General features: G+C 40.2%; 1 protein-coding gene across 16 annotated transcripts in view; it reads left to right on the forward strand.

Annotated features, from left to right (window-relative positions):
• Window positions 1-16,606, forward strand: part of Hnrnpr (heterogeneous nuclear ribonucleoprotein R) — a 45,791-nt gene extending 29,185 nt beyond the window's left edge. For 14 of the 16 annotated variants that reach the window (XM_063287850.1, XM_063287861.1, XM_063287858.1 and 11 more), the window contains 2 exons: window positions 1,186-1,307; window positions 1,429-16,606. In XM_063287850.1, coding sequence (XP_063143920.1) covers window positions 1,186-1,307; window positions 1,429-2,038 — 732 coding nt within the window. In that variant the 3' untranslated portion in view covers window positions 2,039-16,606. Of the gene's footprint in view, window positions 1-1,185; window positions 1,308-1,428 lie in introns of those variants that run through there. The other 2 variants (NM_175603.3, XR_010066404.1) reach the window with 2 other exon arrangements.
• Window positions 16,607-17,878: the final 1,272 nt, after the last annotated feature.

A 17,878-nucleotide genomic window follows, 5' to 3' on the forward strand; every position in this document is an offset into this window, starting at 1 on the left:
ACTCACATACTAGGTGTGTTGCCAAGAATCTACAAGTCCTGAAACAGCAGGGTGCTTTTCACTGAAGCTGTCCTGTAGCTCACTGTAGACTCGGCCTAGCACGTACAAAGCTCTGTGCTTAATATCCAGCACTTAAACACACGCGCCCAAATAAGTGGTCTCCTCAAACATTTGGGAGGTGGAGACAGGTAGCGATCTGTGAGTTGCCGGCCAGCCCGAGAAGCTGTCCTTAAACAGGTGGTTGCTTAAGGCTTCATTGGCCTTTTCTGTGCTCTGCTTTCAGTTTGGGCACAGCAAATCCTGTGCTAGATGTGATCCTAATCAGTGTTCTGTTGGGTTTCACAGACAGCTGTATGCACCTCATCTTTACGTTTCACATTCTTGAAATATCTGTGCAAAACTTAGTACCACATTTTTATTGATAATCTGGAAAGTTGGGTTGTTTTTTTTTTTTTTTAAAGAAAACCTTTAGATTTACATATTTGTTTTATGTGTATGGGTGTTTTGCTTGTGTGTATATGTACCACATGTGTGCCTGGTGCCCTCAGGAGATAGCATCAGATCCCTTGGCATTGGGGTTAGGGATGGTTGTGAGCCTCCATGTGGGTGATGGGAACTGAGCCATCTTCTGGCTCCTCTTTTGCCTTCTAAAATGAAATGAGAAGGCATTGCTTTTTGTTCTCCACAGTAATTTATGTATAAGACATAAGGGGAAGGACACAGCTCTTTCTGGTTAGGTTGCTCTTAGAGGTTAAAGTAATTATAAAATGCGTACTAAGACACCATATGTCTATACTTTTTCAAGATTTTTAAAAAATTTATGTGTATAGGTGTTTTGCTTGCATGTCTGTCTGTCTGTCTGTCTGTCTGTATTATGTACATGCATGGGCATCGCATTGTTGGAACTGGTGGTATAGATGGCCATGTTACCTGGGAATGGAGCCCAGAGTTCTCTGGAGAGCAGTATGTGCCCTTAACTGTTGAGCCAGCTCTCTACTTCCCCATTTATACTAAGTTTTAAAATACTGTTTCTTTTATTATTATTATTATTTTTTGGTTCTTTTTTTCGGAGCTGGGGACCGAACCCAGGGCCTTGCGCTTCCTAGGTAAGCGCTCTACCACTGAGCTAAATCCCCAGCCCCAAAATACTGTTTCTTATACAATAAACCTACTTTTGTAATTTAGGCTATGGATGAAATGAATGGAAAAGAAATAGAAGGGGAAGAAATTGAAATTGTCTTAGCTAAGCCACCAGACAAGAAAAGGAAAGAGCGCCAAGCTGCTAGACAGGCCTCCAGAAGCACTGCGTGAGTTTATATTTTATTATTTGAATAAAGAATACCTTGGTAACAGATCAGATTAATAAAGTCAAGAAGAATCTTAAAGTAAACTGACTTGTTTCTTTTCTTCCTTCCCTCCATTTGCTAGGTATGAAGATTATTATTATCACCCTCCTCCCCGAATGCCGCCTCCAATGAGAGGTCGAGGTCGCGGAGGGAGAGGTGGATATGGCTACCCTCCAGATTACTATGGTTATGAAGACTACTATGATGATTACTATGGTTATGATTATCACGACTACCGTGGAGGCTATGAAGATCCCTACTACGGCTATGATGATGGCTATGCAGTAAGAGGAAGAGGAGGAGGAAGGGGGGGGCGAGGTGCTCCACCACCACCAAGGGGGCGGGGAGCACCACCTCCAAGAGGTAGAGCTGGCTATTCACAGAGGGGGGCACCTTTGGGACCACCAAGAGGCTCAAGGGGTGGCAGAGGGGGTCCTGCACAACAGCAGAGAGGCCGTGGTTCTCGTGGAGCTCGGGGCAATCGAGGGGGCAATGTAGGAGGCAAGAGAAAGGCAGATGGGTACAACCAGCCTGATTCCAAACGTCGTCAGACCAACAACCAACAGAACTGGGGTTCCCAACCCATCGCTCAGCAGCCGCTTCAGCAAGGTGGTGACTATTCTGGTAACTATGGTTACAATAATGACAACCAAGAATTTTATCAGGATACTTATGGGCAACAGTGGAAATAGACAAGTGAGGGCTTGTAAACGATTCTGTCAAGATCCGATTGGCTCTAGATCTACATTCTTCAAACAAAATTGGCGTAACTGTTTCATCTTTAAGTAGCAGTTTGCTGCCATTTGTATTCAGCTGAGGAAGTCACTCTTGTGTATATTCTCAAGGCTTCTTATTTTTCTTCTTTTCTAAATGCTCTCGGACATTACTGGGCTTGCAGAGGTCCCTTATTCTGGGGTCACAATGCTTTTACCGTTCCAAGCTTCATCCTAGCTTCAGAACAAACTGTAAATCATGATTTTGCAGAGCCTTTGGTTTGGACAGTTCTGTGTTTTGGATGTGGAATAGATTACATAGGAGTATGACGTATGCTGTAAATAAAAGTACAACAGTACTTTGTCTCAGTACTTTTAAGGAATTAAAGCAAACAGACTTAAGTTTCCTTGTATTGAAAATAACCTATGACTGTATGTTTTGCATTCCTAGAAGCAGGTTAACTGTGTTTTTAAATTGTTATAACCACACCTTTTTGAAATCTGCCCTACAAAATTTGTTTGGCTTAAACGTCAAAGCCGTGACAATTTGTTCTTTGATGTGATTGTATTTCCAATTTCTTGTTCATGTAAGATTTCAATAAAACTCAAAAATCTATTCAAAACATCACCTATTTCAAATTCAATTGTGTCCTAAAAACATTATTTTATTCGTAATCCTTGAAGGAATACTGTTTTCAAAGTAGAACTGCCTATGTGAGTGATCAAATTCATGAAAAATTTCTCGTCTATTCCATCATGTATTGTGGATATTAGATTTGAGGATTATTCTAAATTCACATATTCCAAATACCATTTCATTGATTGTGTTCTCTCATAATCTCTTCTAATTTTGAAATTTTATCCTTAAAGAAAACAAACAGACTCATATGTTTTTGAACAGGTATTGGATAATTTTTATTAAAGCAAAATGGAGCTGGGGAAGCACACTACAATTTGTTTTGACCTACATTCTTTCAAATCAAGGATAATTGTGACTGAAGACCTTATTTGCTGGATAAGTAAATGCACATACAGAGACAACTTAGGACTGTGATGCCATTTGCACTGTGGACTAGACGCAGTTTTAGGGCTCATGATCCCCTGTTTCACTAGTTTGGGACTGTGATCCCTGTTGCTGTGTAAACTTGCTTTGGGAAGCAGTCACGCCTTTGAAGAGACTTTTAAATATCAAGTGGTCATGTCTCTGGCTTTCCGCTAATACCTCTTTTACATTTTTACCATGTCTGTTGGCTAAGTTTTTGTTGGCCAAGTGATGACGTTCTCTATCTCCTTGCTTCTTTTAGAAATTCCAATTTATTCTAATGACTTTGCTAAGTGAAAAGAGCAGAAGAATGTAAACTTTCTTTGAAAATTTTTTTTCCTTTTGGTGCTGGGAATTGAACCCAGGGACTGCACACGTGCTACCAGTGAGTTGTATCAATAACCCCCGTAAAATGTTTTAAAGTATATAACATAAGCCACTGGGGACAGTTAAAATGGACTATCCCTTGTTTGATGCTCTGTACCTGTTTGGTGTCTTTTGTGATCCCAGTCTTAGGTTTCAGAATCGTAAGCCACTTGCTCCTTGTCACACAGTCAGTCACACTTCTGGTCTCAGGGCTTCACTTTGAACTTTAACATTTGCTGATGAAAGCCAAATGCCACATTTCTTTTTCAGAGTTTATTCATAGCACACTAATTTAACAAGCTTTATTAAGAAATTATGTGGCCTGTTGTAGTTAAGTTAGAATAGATGTTAGTTAAGGGTTAGATTATAGTTTTTTAATTTTTCTAGTGCCCATGTTTACAAATAAGGAGCAGATACTCTTTAAATGCTGCTTTTAAACTTAGAATAATTCGAAGCCTTGAGTGTAAATTAGACTTAAAGCACTAATTTTTTCTTGTAAAGAAAAATATATATAAGTAAAAGTTGCATTTCCCCCCTAAATCCATGTAACTGGCTCTCAAGGTTTCCCAGCAAGTGGGGTCAAACCTGACTGAGCGTGACCCCTAGAATCCACAATGGAAGGAGCCCCAGTTGTGTATAGCACACTTATGCAAGTCAGAGGACACGTCACAGAAACATAATGGACTGATTAAAAATGTTTAATTAGGTGTTAGTCATAAAGAATATTATGAAAGGAAGTAGAAATGATTCTGAAAATGTAATTTACTGTGCTTCTGCCAATAACCCTAAAATACAAACTAGTAAAACTTCACATTCCATTTCAAAATTCTTTAATTCTCTGTTTCAGATTTTAAGTGGGCCATTCCTATTCTGTTCCTTTCGATAATTAAAAATATATCTGCAGAGATTTCCTTTAATCTTTGCTTTATAAGTTTTTACCTATTTAAAAGTCAGTGACCCTATATAAAATTTCACTTTAGAGCTTTCCTGTTTGATGTCATAAGAGTTATTCCTTGCAGTATTCAGTAAAAGGATAAACCCAGTGCTCAACTTGTCACAGACATTGAACAAATGTCAATCAAGGAAAGTTGGAAATTTACACTAGGGAGTTTTTGTTTAAGAAGTGACCAGGCACAGATGAGGCGTTCTGAGGGACATGGCTTCCTATTCTACCTTTCCATCTTTTTTTCTCCCCACCCAATGTAGTCGACGAAGCTTTATTCACGAGCCTGTCAGATTGAGTGAGTGTTGGGAGGTAATGCCTATACTGAGGTACACCTCTTTGTAGGCATCCTCCTAACAGTAACAAGAATATTCCTTCCCCATAATGGAATGCAAATTTTTATTTGATCACTCATTTATAGCAGTTGTTTAAATGCATATATTTATATGAAAGTGTTCTAATTAAAAACAAAAAAGTTCTAATAAGTTGCCAGATTCCTAATTAAATTTGAGTTTTACCTGATCAAAAGATAAGGAAAATGAGTTTTGGTTTTAAAGTTCCTTTAAAAAAAAAAAGTACAGCAGAATTGTTTTTCATTTTTCTTAGTTACTGGGATGATTCTGCAAAAGAAAGCCCAATGCTTTCTCCTAGTTAAAAATGATTTTTCTCGTTGATTTTGGTTTAGGATATGAACCCTCTTATAAAAGTTAGCATGCATCAAAATTAATTCTGTATTTTTTAAAGTGTAGAAGAGAAAGGACATAAAATTCTACTCCTATCATAAAGCCTTATAAAATTATTCTTGAAACTCATTACATCATTTGCCTCCTGCCCATTTAAATATGATCATACCTATGTTTTATTAATTGTGTATTATTTGTAAAACCAAACCCTTCCAGTAAATACTTGCTATAAGGCTATTCCTTGTTTGTTTTAAAGATTTGTAAATTTGTTAAAAGTTTGCCTTTTCAAAGAGAATCTTACTGTCTTGAGCTGTTCTCAGGCCAGTCAGTTGTACCTATTGTTTGCACTCCTTTGATTATCTGGCATTTCCTAAGTGAGCGGTGAGGAGAAAGCCTTATAGAAAGACTGCACTGGACGTAGAAATGTGTTTGTTTCTCTGAAATGGAGCTTCTGTTAACTGAGCAGTAGAGTTGTGGTAGAGCCAGTGGATTACATGACTGACTGCAAAGTCCAGAGTACCAGATCCTCGAACCAAATGTCTTTCCTTCTGCATTACGAGTTTGTAGATCAGATCTTACTTTTGAAACCCAAACACAAAGCTTTAAAAATAGTAGTTCACTTAATATATTGGTCAGTAATTTAATATTAATATTTAATTAGAAGTAGTTACTGTTATTCTAAAAATATTTTTCTTTTAAAAATATATGTTTATATGTGTGTTTATATTCACTGCTGTTGTTAGTATTTTGAGGTTACCAGAAGCTCTGGTTTTGCTTTGGTTTTGCTTTTTTTATCATTTTCAGATGTTGTCCAGAAATCTGCAAGTGTTCTTTTCCTGTTTTAACTCCTTCCTTTTATCACCTGACTATCAGGGAAGCGAGGTTGAGGCTGCCCTGCCCTGACATGTCATGATGTCGACTTGCTAGGTGGGGTTCGCTGGGGACCATAACCAGTGGAATTGTTGGTAAGAACTTTTTTTATTTCCTATTTCCTTTTCTTTCTTTTGTTCTGTTTTTTTGTTTTTGTTTTTTTTTAATTTATTTACAAGTGGGGCATTAATTGTGGGGAATGCTGCCCATATCTTGTAAGTAGGCAATTATGTTGGCCTTAAGGAGAAACAGATGTTTAAGTAGTACTTGTATTCTCATAGGAACATATAATAAGTACTTAACTCACTTTCAGATTAGTAAATCAGCTGAATATTAGGATATGAAATATTCCAGTTACTATTTGTCAAGCTAGATACCTTACAATCTAGAGTATTTGTTGAAGCAACAATGATGCTGTATTTTACTGTGATTTTAGTCTCTCTGTTACCATATCTACTACATTTTTATGGGACGCTAGTGTATAAGCATTTAAAGAGATTTATTGGGGTTGGAGATTTAGCTCAGTGGTAGAGCGCTTGCCTAGCAAGCGCAAGGCCCTGGGTTCGGTCCCCAGCTCTGAAAAATAGAAAAGAAAAAAAAAAAAAAGAGATTTATTGTACACTAATGTTTAATGAAAATAAGAAGGTATTGCCTAGACTGGAGGGTTTAAATAGTATATATTTTAATTCTATAAAATTTTAATATTGTAAAATTAAACTCGAGGATTTTGGCAGTTTAATAAAATAGCATTTTTGGTAAAGATAAGTTGATATGGTAAGTTAGGATCCAGAGAAAGCTTACATGGCTAACATCTTGAGACCTTGAGTATGAATAGAAACAAAGGAAGAGTTGAGGGTGTGGCTTAAGGAGAACTCATACTTAGCAATTTTTGAGGCACTAAGTTCAGTCCTCAGCACCTCTACTAGGTAACCAACCAACCTTAAACCTCCCAGTTGACACAATTAGTAAATACTGCAAGCATTAACAGTCTAGATTACTAAACATTTTACTTCTGTGGTGCATGTGGTGGTGCTTACCCATAGAGTAACACAATGGAGACCTGCCTCAAAAAAACCAAGGTGCAGGATGTGGTGGAGCACTTGCCTAGCATACGTAAGGATCTAGGATCAATCCCTAGTGGCACAAAAAATCTAAAAAACTAAAAACATAAAACTTCCCAGCTTATACTCAGGGCATATTATGATGATTAAGTATAAATTGAGGGACACTAACTTAATAACTAGACAAAAATAATTAAAAGTAGTAACATTGAATAAAAGTAATTGCATGTTTGAAGAACTGCCTCAGTCAGTCTTCGTGTGGAACTTGGCCTTCTGTAGTGTCTGTCGGAATCTGGTAGGGGTTACACATGTGCCAGTGAGCATTGGGACTCTTAGCGTTCACCTCGCAGTTCACAGTAGAATGGCTAGCTAGGTGTCACAGTGAGATCATACAGAGTAACTAGCAATTCCAGGGTTGAGTTAAAGTTTTGTTTCTTTGTCCACATTTTATGCATGTATCAGTGCTAGAAAAAGTGAGGTGTAGAACTTGGTTGCCTGCACTAAACAGTGTGCTTCCTGAGGACTCTGTTGACATTAGGGACTCTCAATTTTGATGAGTTTGTGTAAATTAAGAGAAATAAAAATACAGTTTATTAACCCTATGTCTTTGCAACAAAATACCCTTGATGGGACCAGAAAGGAAATGGGCACTATGGAAGAACTCTTAAACTGCTGCAGTAGGGGCTTCCATTTCATGGGTCAGGATCTCAGAACATTACTTAGTGTGATGTTCACAGGTAATGCTTCGGCTAAAGAGACTCATCTGGCCTGCTAAAGAAAATAGGTAGAATTACACTTGAGTCAGTGCAGTATTTAGAGTTATATTCTTTGGCTGTTTCTAGAATTGGACTGAAAATGCCTACAGACACTGTCAGATGTGTACACATACAATAACACGAGGTGTATCCAAACTGGGACATCTACAAGACGTTGTCCAGTTAATCATTTTACAGAAAACCTGCTTTTGGTACAGTGTTCATGTACCATAACTGTATTGGAATATTTGTACAATGTTAATATTTTTAATAAAATTTAACATGTTCAAAATGTTGTGTTGGTGATTTGGGGTGGGGTGTGATGAATTCAATTTTGCAAAACAGACTTCAGCTGTGTAATTTAGGCTTTTATAGTCAAAACCTAATTTCCTCCCAAATTCAGTACTAACCTATTTGAAGGGAGCTAGTTAAGGAGTAGTAAAGTAGTTTACTTCTACTGAATTCCTGTGTGGGGTCTTTTGGGGGGGTACTTAGAGCACCTGAGGTTAGAGCCCTGGGCTCAGAGGTATCAGGCAGGAATGTTGACTCTGGTATTTTCGGCTCCAATAAAGTTTTATAAGGAAATGGTGACACCACATTGGAAGTGACGTAGGGAATCTGGAAGGGGCAGATGGAAGCGTCCATTGAGTGATTGTTGGCTTTCTATTGCCTTGAGCCTGTAACGTGATGCACCACAAAGAGAGGTGGTGTTTGACGAAAGGTATGGGTCTGTGGTCGAAAAATACTGCCAGTGAACAGGAAGTTACACATAGAAGAGTTCTCTTCCTTGGTGGAACTTTAGTTTCTGTCTCATATAGCTCCCATTCCCTTTCAGGTTGGCTTGACATGACAGGTTCTCTTCTGTTCTTTTCCTCAAGAATATACTTAGATCCTCACCAGTGATAAGGTGGAAGCTCGGGAGCTCACGCTGGAGTCATACACTCACTCATCCATCTTTGTAATGTGCCATGAATACCAAAAATGGCTTAGGGGAAGGTCATATAGGGGTTATATAATCAAAACAAGTTGAGTAAGTAGCAAGAAGGCGTCTAGATACATTCTGGCTTGTCTCGTGAATGAAGATTGCTGGTAAACTTAAGTTACAAGGTGAGAGTGATATGGTCTTCCCTTAGTTCACTGGTTTTCAGTTTACTGTTGTGTTTTTTCCCCATTGTCCCCAAGTCAAAAAATCGCTCAGCGAGACAGGAAGGGCTGTTCTAAAAGTGGCAGTGTATAAAGCTCTTTGAGATACTGTCATAGCCAGGGTAGGGCAGAGGCCAGGAAGGTGCAGTATAAATCCTCATCAGGCCCTACCTGCTCAGGTCCAAAGTCACATGTGGGCCACATTTAGTCTGGGTTGTAGCTGGGCTATCTTTGCTGCCATCTAGACCCTGAATTCATTTAGTGTGTTTAAAGAAATGAGGTTCATGAGTATTTTCCAGCGTGGTTGTGCCTATATCTATAAAAAATTCTGCTTTTCTAGAAATTTCAGAAAAATTAAGACCACGTACAGATAATTTTCTTCAAGAAACCTTATTATTTCTATCAATTACTTATTATTACTAATTACCAGATAGTGACCTAACTTTATTTTTATTTATTTATTTATTTATTTTATTTTTTTCCAGAGCTGAGGACCGAACCCAGGGCCTTCCGCTTGCTAGGCAAGCGCTCTACCACTGAGCTAAATCCCCAACCCCCTAACTTTATTTTTTAACTAAGAGTCTTCCTATATAGCCCATAAACTCAAGATCTGTCTGCTGCCTCTCAAGTGCTGGGACTAAAAGCTTGTGCCACTGTGCCTGTGGTGATCATTAGGGTCTAGTTAGTTGTTAGTAGGGCAGAAAGACGTCTGTGAAAATAGTTTAGTAGCACTTGTTCATGTGCACAAAGCCCAGGGTTTAATTTTCCAGCATGATGCTAATAAATCATAAAATCATACAATTACACTCATGACATGTCTGAGGCTAGCCTAAGCAAAGAAGTCAGTGTTTATATAAAATTTATTTAAACTATATAGCTTCACCCTTTAAAAATCACATAGAGGGTTGGGGATTTAGCTCAGTGGCAGAGCGCTTGCCTAGCAAGTGCAAGGCCCTGAGTTCGGTCCCCAGCTCCAAAAAAAAGGAAAGGAAAACAAAAAATCACATAGAAGTCCACCAGCTTAAGACTCAGCTTCACAGCTGTGAATGATGCCAGTCCCGTAAGCTGCAGCACTGTGAGGAAAAGCTCGGCCTGCAGTTGGCAGCTGTGCAGAGAAGAAATCCTTTCCTTGGATGGAAAAAAACTGCATTATTTCAAGTCTCATATTCCATTGAGGGCTTGGCCATTGCCGTGTGTTCTTGGGAGATTAATTTTATGCTTAAGTCTAAATTTCAGTTCCCTGGATCTTAAAATAGATTAAATAAAAAACAATATATTTTAAAAGCTATTCTTAGACCCTTTAAAATTGTGTGCTTTAAGGAAGTGTGCTTTATATTGACCAAAATATTACCAAACAAATCCTGTTATTGAGCCTGACAAGTATAATGGGATTTATTTATCTTGGCGGAAGTGATCCAGGCAGTGGTGGTGCACACTCTTAATCTCAGCACTGAGGAGGCAGAGGCAGGCAGCTCTCTGTAAGCTGGAGGCCAGCCTGGTTTACAGAGTTAAGTTCTAGGACAGCCAAGGCTACATAGAGAAACCCTGTCTCAAAAAAACAAAACAAAAACCCCTCCGATTTGGTTAAGTTGTACGTGTTTAGTATTTGCGCCTCCTGTTAGCCGTAAAGTCCTGCTGCAGTAGTGTTCTGGATCAGAGTCTGAGGTTATCACCCTTCAAACATATAAACAATAGTTCAGTATTGTTGCTGAAACTTTTTATTTTCTTTTTTTCGGAGCTGGGGACCGAACGCAGGGCCTTGTGCTTGCTAGGCAAGGGCTCTACCACTGAGCTAAATCCCCAGCCCCCTGAAACTTATTTTTATGTTGTGAAGAGTAGTTATGTTCATTCATTGTAACCATTTCTATTTGACCTTTCTAAATGGAAAAAAAAAAAAAGGCTGAATGAGACCATTTATTGTAAGTGTTGAAATGACATCTATGCCATCCCTAGCTACTAGAGTCTGGGGCAGGGGGTTTACCATGTTGAAGCCAGCTTGAACCATATATAAAGACAGTTTCTTAAAGCCCTTAGAAGGAATGCTGGTGGTTAATGAAATATTTGGAGATGTTCAGGTCACAGTTATCACTCAATATACTCCCCAAGCTGACATGTATGGAAGCCCCTCAGAGACTTTCAGATTTTACTCTTTTCTGAGTTCATTTCCCAGGATAATGCTGGCCTTGCAGTTGATTCTCTTAATTGGACTGGTGGGGGCTTTGTTAAAGGTTGAGGTGATTTATCAGCTCTGAGGTGAGGCAACAAGCTTCTAGATGATGCCAGGGTCATGATTACTCACATTTCTGGGACTCAACAAAAGAAGACCTTAGTAGAAAAGCTAAGTAGGGAAAAGAAAAAAAGCTTAAAGCTTTGTTACTGGTTTGTTTGTTCTTTGAGCTTCTTCCTAGCTATCCTGTTATTTTCTGAAGACCAGGCTGGCTTTGAATCCGGAGATTAGCGTGCCTCTGCCTCCTGAGTGCTGGGACTAAGGTGTGTGCCACCACACCAGGGCTACTATTATTGAAATAGTCTGACTGTGTAGTCTTGGTTGCCCTGAACTCGTGGACATCATGCTGGCTTCAAAGTAACAAGCATCAGCCTGACTCCTGGGTGCTGGGATTAACGCTGTCTGCTACCACACCGGGCATAACATCTTAACTGATTTGCCTAGATCTAGTTTGACATTGGAAACTGTGGTAAAGGTTGAGACCTGGTTGCACAGGCCTTGGTTTACCTCTTAGTAACACAAAACACTGTGGTAAAACACTGTAAATGTCACTAGTGCTTGGAGTTCCAAGGAAATGATAAGAAAATGAAATGGATCTATTAAGTAATTTAAGAGGTTGTTCAGAAATCAGGTCACTATGCTAATTTAGGAGGGAAGACAGAAGACAGCTTCAGGAGTTACTGACAGTGAAAACACACTGGAGACTCCCAAAGGGATTGTTGACTGATAACAATGTCAGTTCAGTTGGTTTGGTTTTGAGATTTGTCTTTGACCCTAAAAGACACAGGGTAAAACTGAGTAAAGAGGAAGGCTTGTTAGAAAGAAATGACTTCTTAAAAGCAACTCGTAGATTCAGGATAGATGGGAGAGCTTGACGAAGGGGGAGACACAGGACGAGCATCCATCTTTTATTGCAGGAGCTGAATGACTGACTGGTAAATACCTGACAGTCAGTTCTGTGAGGTGGAAACGGTCTTCCTTTTCAGGGCATGGTTTCTTTTTTAATGACAGATTGCTAACTATTATGAGTTCTGGGTAGATTCCCTGTACTAAATAGATACTTACATGTAATCTGTCAGAATGTAAGCAGGTTTTATGTAAACGCACTCTGAAATGAAAGGTAAGGAAGCAAACAGTATTTGTAGCTAGTACAGCCCAGTGATTGACTGTTAGGACCTGACAGGGCTGGAATGTGAGCCTTGACTCCCAGGAATACCTGGACATTTATTGTGAAGCCGATGTAGCCTAGGTTGACTCTGAACACAGATCGTCCTGCCTCCAATTATTACATTTGTGTACCGCAGTGTAGGCAGTTTAAACAGCTGAAATATTAGACTGGAAATAGACAAAATGAAGTAAATGAATTTTATATTGTGTTGCATCCTAATTTGAATTTAAAGTAGGCTGATGTGTGAGAAACTCAATTTGGGGCTGGAGGTGTACTCAGTGGTAGAGCGCTTGTCTGAGGTATATAAGCTTAGGTTGGAATAAGAAACCAAGGAAAACAGCAAGAACAAAAGGGACACTATTTTTAATCTAGGCAGGGATATATTTGATTTGATAAAGAAAGCTTCTCTTTTAAAAAATATGTGTGGGGGCTGGGGATTTAGCTCAGTGGTAGAGCGCTTACCTAGGAAGTGCAAGGACCTGGGTTCGGTCCCCAGCTCCGAAAAAAAGAACCAAAAAAAAAAAAAAAAAATGTGTGATATAGATGTATGTATGTGTGTAATCGGTTGCCTGAGATGTTTGTGAGCCACCATGTTCATGGCTGGGAATCAAGCTCTGGTCCTTTGGGAGAGTGGCCAGGCTCTTAACTACTGAGCCACCTCTCCAACCTTTAAAGCTCCTCTTTCTTTTTTTTTTTTTCCGGAGCTGAGGACCAAACCCAGGGCCTTGTGCTTGCTAGGCAAGCGCTCTACCACTGAGCTAAATCCCCAACCCCGAAAGCTCCTCTTTCTATGTGACTTTAAACATTTAAAAATGTCCTTTGTATTTTATTTAAATAATCTGAGTTTGTTTATTCCTGAATTCCATCTAGTAAGTGCTATTTAAGTCTTAAGTACTAGTTTATTCAATTGTCCTGCCATCTTCAAGTTCAGTCTTTCTGCATTCTCAAGGATGTGATGAAAAGCTTGCTAAAGGGCTTTCTGTATCACACCTGTTCATCTGTGAGTGTAAAAACACAAAGCTGGGCCTGCTTGGGCCTACTTATCTCTGCAGAGGCAGGGACAGAAGGGTTACTACCAAGTTCAAGGCCACCTCGGTCAACACTGAGTTCCAGGCCAACCAGGAGTACATAATGAGATGTTATCTCAAGGAAAACAAAACAATGACAAAATAGAATTAACAAGCCAAAAAGGTTGAGCCCTGAATTAGTGTAGAAAAAGAACCTATGTATATTCTTTTAAAAATTCTAAGCCAGGCGTGCTACAAATGCCTATAATTCCAACACTCAGAGAGTAGAGTTAGGGACCAAAGTTTGAGGCCAGCTTCATACGTAGTTGAAGGCAGGTCTGAGTTACAGAGTGAGACTCTATAAAGAAAAACGGCTTTCGGCGGCTGGAGAGATGGCTCAGTGGATAAGAGCACTGACCGCTCTTCCAAAGGTCCTGAGTTCAAATCCCAGTAACCACACAGTGGCTCACAATCATCTGTAATGAGATCCGGTGTTCTCTTCTGGTGTGTCTGAGGACAGCGACAGTGTATTCCCATACATTAAATAAAAAAATATTTTAAAAACCAACCAAAAAAGATAAATTTTAAAAAAGGGCGTACACCTTTAATCCCAGCACTCAGTTGGAGGACAACCTGGTCTACAGTGAGTTCAAGGACAGCCAGAACTACACAGAGAAACCCTGTTGGGAGGGAATGCAGGGGGTGGTGTGGGAGATGGGAAGAAAGGAAAAAAAAATATTTTCTCTAATGTAGAAAGAACGGTAAATGAAAAGCTTAAAAACAATGGCTTTAGATTGGTCAGAGCACTTGTGTCTTTGCTGTTCTCTCGTGAGTATCTGAATAAACAGGAAATGATTACAGAAGTGGCTGGGGTCCTAGCTTCTTTGGCAGTAGGCTTGCTTACCTAGCTACCTGCTAGCACTGTAATAGTGAAACATTAGACAAGAGCAGAAACCTTGTGTTTGACTCTGTGTGTGTGTGTGTGTGTGTGTGTGTGTGTGTGTGTGTGTGTGTGTGTGTGTGTGCGTGCGTATACACATAGGTACAACTGAACTATTTATATCCCAGCCCTTAGATTAGGTCCTTACTTTGGGTCCATGAGTGTTCTTGAACTCATGCATCCTGCCCATGCCTCTTGGATAGTGCTAGGGTTACAGATGTATATCACCATACTGAGCCCACAAGACTGCTTTGGGTTAGGGTAGAATGAATGGCTGCTAGAGTTTCACAATATGCATGATGTGAAATATGACATCAATAAAACATATATCCAAGCCAGGGAGTGGCGGCACGTCCCTTTAATTCCAACACTCAGGAGGCAGAAGCAGAGGCAGAAGTAGGTGGATCTCTGAGTTTAAGGCCAGCCTGGTCTACAGAGTTGAGTTTTAGAATAGCCAGAGCTACACAAAGAAACTGTCTGGGGAAAACAAAGATATATCCAATCTTGAAAGTCATTTCTGGCCTATAGCCTACAGGGTCTTAGAGCTAGAGGTCCTTGGTTAGTAATGTACTTGCTTGCCTACCATGTGTGAGCCCTTGGGTCAGAACTCTAGTACCTCATAAATTGGGCCTGCTAATGCCTTTCTGTAATTCTGAGGAGGCTGAGAAAGAAGGATCAGAAGATTAGGGTATGGCTGGAGAGAGAACTCAGCAGTTGCACTAACTGTTCTTCTAGAGGTCTAGCGTTCCATTCCCTAGTAACCTCATGGTGGCTCACAACCATCTGTAATAGGATCTGATGCCCTCTTCTCTGATGTGTATCTGAAGACAGCTGTGGTGTATTCATATAAATAATCTAAAAAAAAGATAGTAAGTTTAGGGTTATCCGCAAATACTTGGGTCAAAGGCTTGGGAGAGCTTAAGGCTACCCTATAACTCATAAGATTCTGTGTCAGAAGGGGAAAAAATGTCTTATTATAGCTTAAATTTACAGCTTATGTTTCAGCCTTCTGAGTAACTGGGACTGCAGACATGTTACCCCCATATTTATTGCATGGTGGTACAGATCTGTCGTATTACCACACAAGAGGATAAAATGAGAGGGGGTCACAGATTCCGAGTTAGCCTTGGGTCTTATGTTGATACCTAAATGTAAAAACATCCCTTGGGGGCCTGTCATGGCAGTTCATGCCTCTAATCGCAGCACTTGGGAGGCAGAAGCAGGTGGACCTCCGAGAATTCAAGGCCAGCCTGATTTATATAGTGAGTTGAAGGCCAGCAGGGCTACAAACAAAGGCCAGCCTGTCTAAAAACAAACAAAAGATATTTCAGTATGATGTCACATACTACCTCGGGCTGCAGTCTTTAGTTTGAGACTAGCCTGAACTACATGGTGAGATCTTGTCAGTAATAGAGCACCTGTTTAACAAGTTAAATGCTCTGGGTTCAAGGGCAGTCTCTTCTTTGAAGTCTTAGCCTTGCCCAGACACTGCAGCAGGTCCAGTCCCCTCACTTCTACATCTCTATCCCTGGGGAAGATGGAGTCGTCCTTTTGGAAAATAACCTCACTTTGACAAGTCTGTTCCTGACAGTAATTTTTCAGAGACCAAAAGCAAGAGTAAAGGGAAGAGGTTGGTAGTCAGATAAGCCTTGGGTGGCACTTAGGTGAAAAAGAATAGCTCTTTTGGTTCTTTTTTTTTTTTTTTTTTTTTTTTTTTTGGTTCTTTTTCTCGGAGCTGGGGACCGAACCCAGGGCCTTGCGCTTCCTAGGCAAGCGCTCTACCACTGAGCTAAATCCCCAGCCCCAAGAATAGCTCTTTTGACTACAGACTCATTTCAACCCCACCCTAGGCTTAACACCCATGAGGGTGGCAGAGTTGTTAAAGAAGGGGATAAAAGAAGTGTAGGTTAGACCTTTTCCCCCCAGCTTAAGAAGGATAGGTATTGGTAGAGCTCTTGCCTAGACGGCTTGAAGGTTGCAGGAGATGAAGTAGCAGCCTGCCTTAGGGGAGTGGAGTGTGTCATTATGCAGTCTGTGTTCTTATGTTCTTTCTATACAGATAGCGTAAACTAACACAGTGAGCATTGAAGGACATAGCTGTGGAAGAAGGAAGCCACCAGGAAACACATTGCAGCGAGTGCTCTGGACTCAATGGCACTGGGACCCTTCCATCCAAGGACGGCATCTCTAGAGGAGACCTTTGCTGTCCTTAGGCTGCAGATAGGATACAGGTGAAGGACAGTGTTTTATTAGTGGCCTTTAGTCATTGGGAAGGACATGGAAGTGTAGAGTGGTAAGTGCTTATGCCTAGGGTGCGGGGGCATAGATACAGTTCCCAGCAACACCAACACACAAAAGCATTGGAAAAGAAGACAAGGGCAGGAAGGAGAAACGCTCAAAATATGTTCTCTGGCCTGACTTTTTATCCTCGGAATTAACATTAAATAACCTTCATTATTACTTTTAAAGATGCATTTCAGGTGCTAAACTTCAGAGATTGTCATTTTCCTGGGGCCAGATGAGAAGACACTTCCTTTTAAGAACAGCAACCATCTTGTCTTAGTGTTAACAAGGACTAGCATTTGAGTTTGGTTTTGTTCTTGACTTGGTCCCTGAGTTATTTCTGAATCAAAAGAACCAAGAAGTGTGGGGCAGAACTAGTAGCTTTATTCAGAATATGTCTGGATCTGGTATGTTTGTATTTTTAGATTATTGGGCCTGGTAGTCAGGGACCCCTGAGTGTTGTGTTAGAACAATAGTGTTGCTCAGTGACAACAAAAGGAGCCATAGTAGCACACGTCCTCCAAGTCCTGAGGAAGAGGCAGATCTCTGAACTCAAGGCTAGCCAGGGCAATACAGTGTGATCCTGTCTCAGAAAATAAAACAAAAATTAGTGTTGCTTATATTTAAAATTAGTATTTTAAAGAACCACAAAAAAATTTGAAGTGTAGTTAGATTATTGTAGCTAATGACAAAAACGGTTGCTACCCTGAAATCATAACCTGCGTGGTTCCTAGTCACACAGTTATTAAGAAGTGCATAAGTTCTAAGAATGCAAGAGTGAATAGCCCACGGTAATGGCGCTCAGAGTTTATAGGCACTTTTTTTGGGGATAGTTGATGTGCTTGGAATTTCTCACGCTCCTCCTTAAACCTGAGCTGAGACCATCTGAGAGGCCATTCGCTTGGAATTTCTTATTACAAGGACCTCTACTTTTTCTTAGGTTTATAAATTAGGTAAGAAAAGACAAAAATGATAAAGGTAATCGAGATGTTTGTCTTTAACAAGACACAGATTGTGTTTGTCATTGGAGCCCCTCTGACCTGTAGGCTGCGTGAGATGCTAGTGAAACTGAGTACGTATTCGAGAAGTGGTTCAGAGCAGAAACACCCCGAAGTACAGGGTTAACCCGATGGTGAAGGTGAAATTGGTCCTCTGAACCCCCAGTGCTAGACTAGAGGGTAATTACTTCTACAGTGCACAGTGCAGCCATGTGCTAGGGATGGGGCTCAGCCGTGAGAGTGCTCACCTAGCGTGATGTACCACACTCTGGATTTGACCCTTGGCACCCCGTAAACTGGGCATAGTGGCACTTGCCTAGATAGTCCCTGTAC

Source organism: Rattus norvegicus, chromosome 5, assembly GCF_036323735.1.
Source record: "Rattus norvegicus strain BN/NHsdMcwi chromosome 5, GRCr8, whole genome shotgun sequence".
NCBI lineage: Eukaryota > Metazoa > Chordata > Mammalia > Rodentia > Muridae > Rattus > Rattus norvegicus.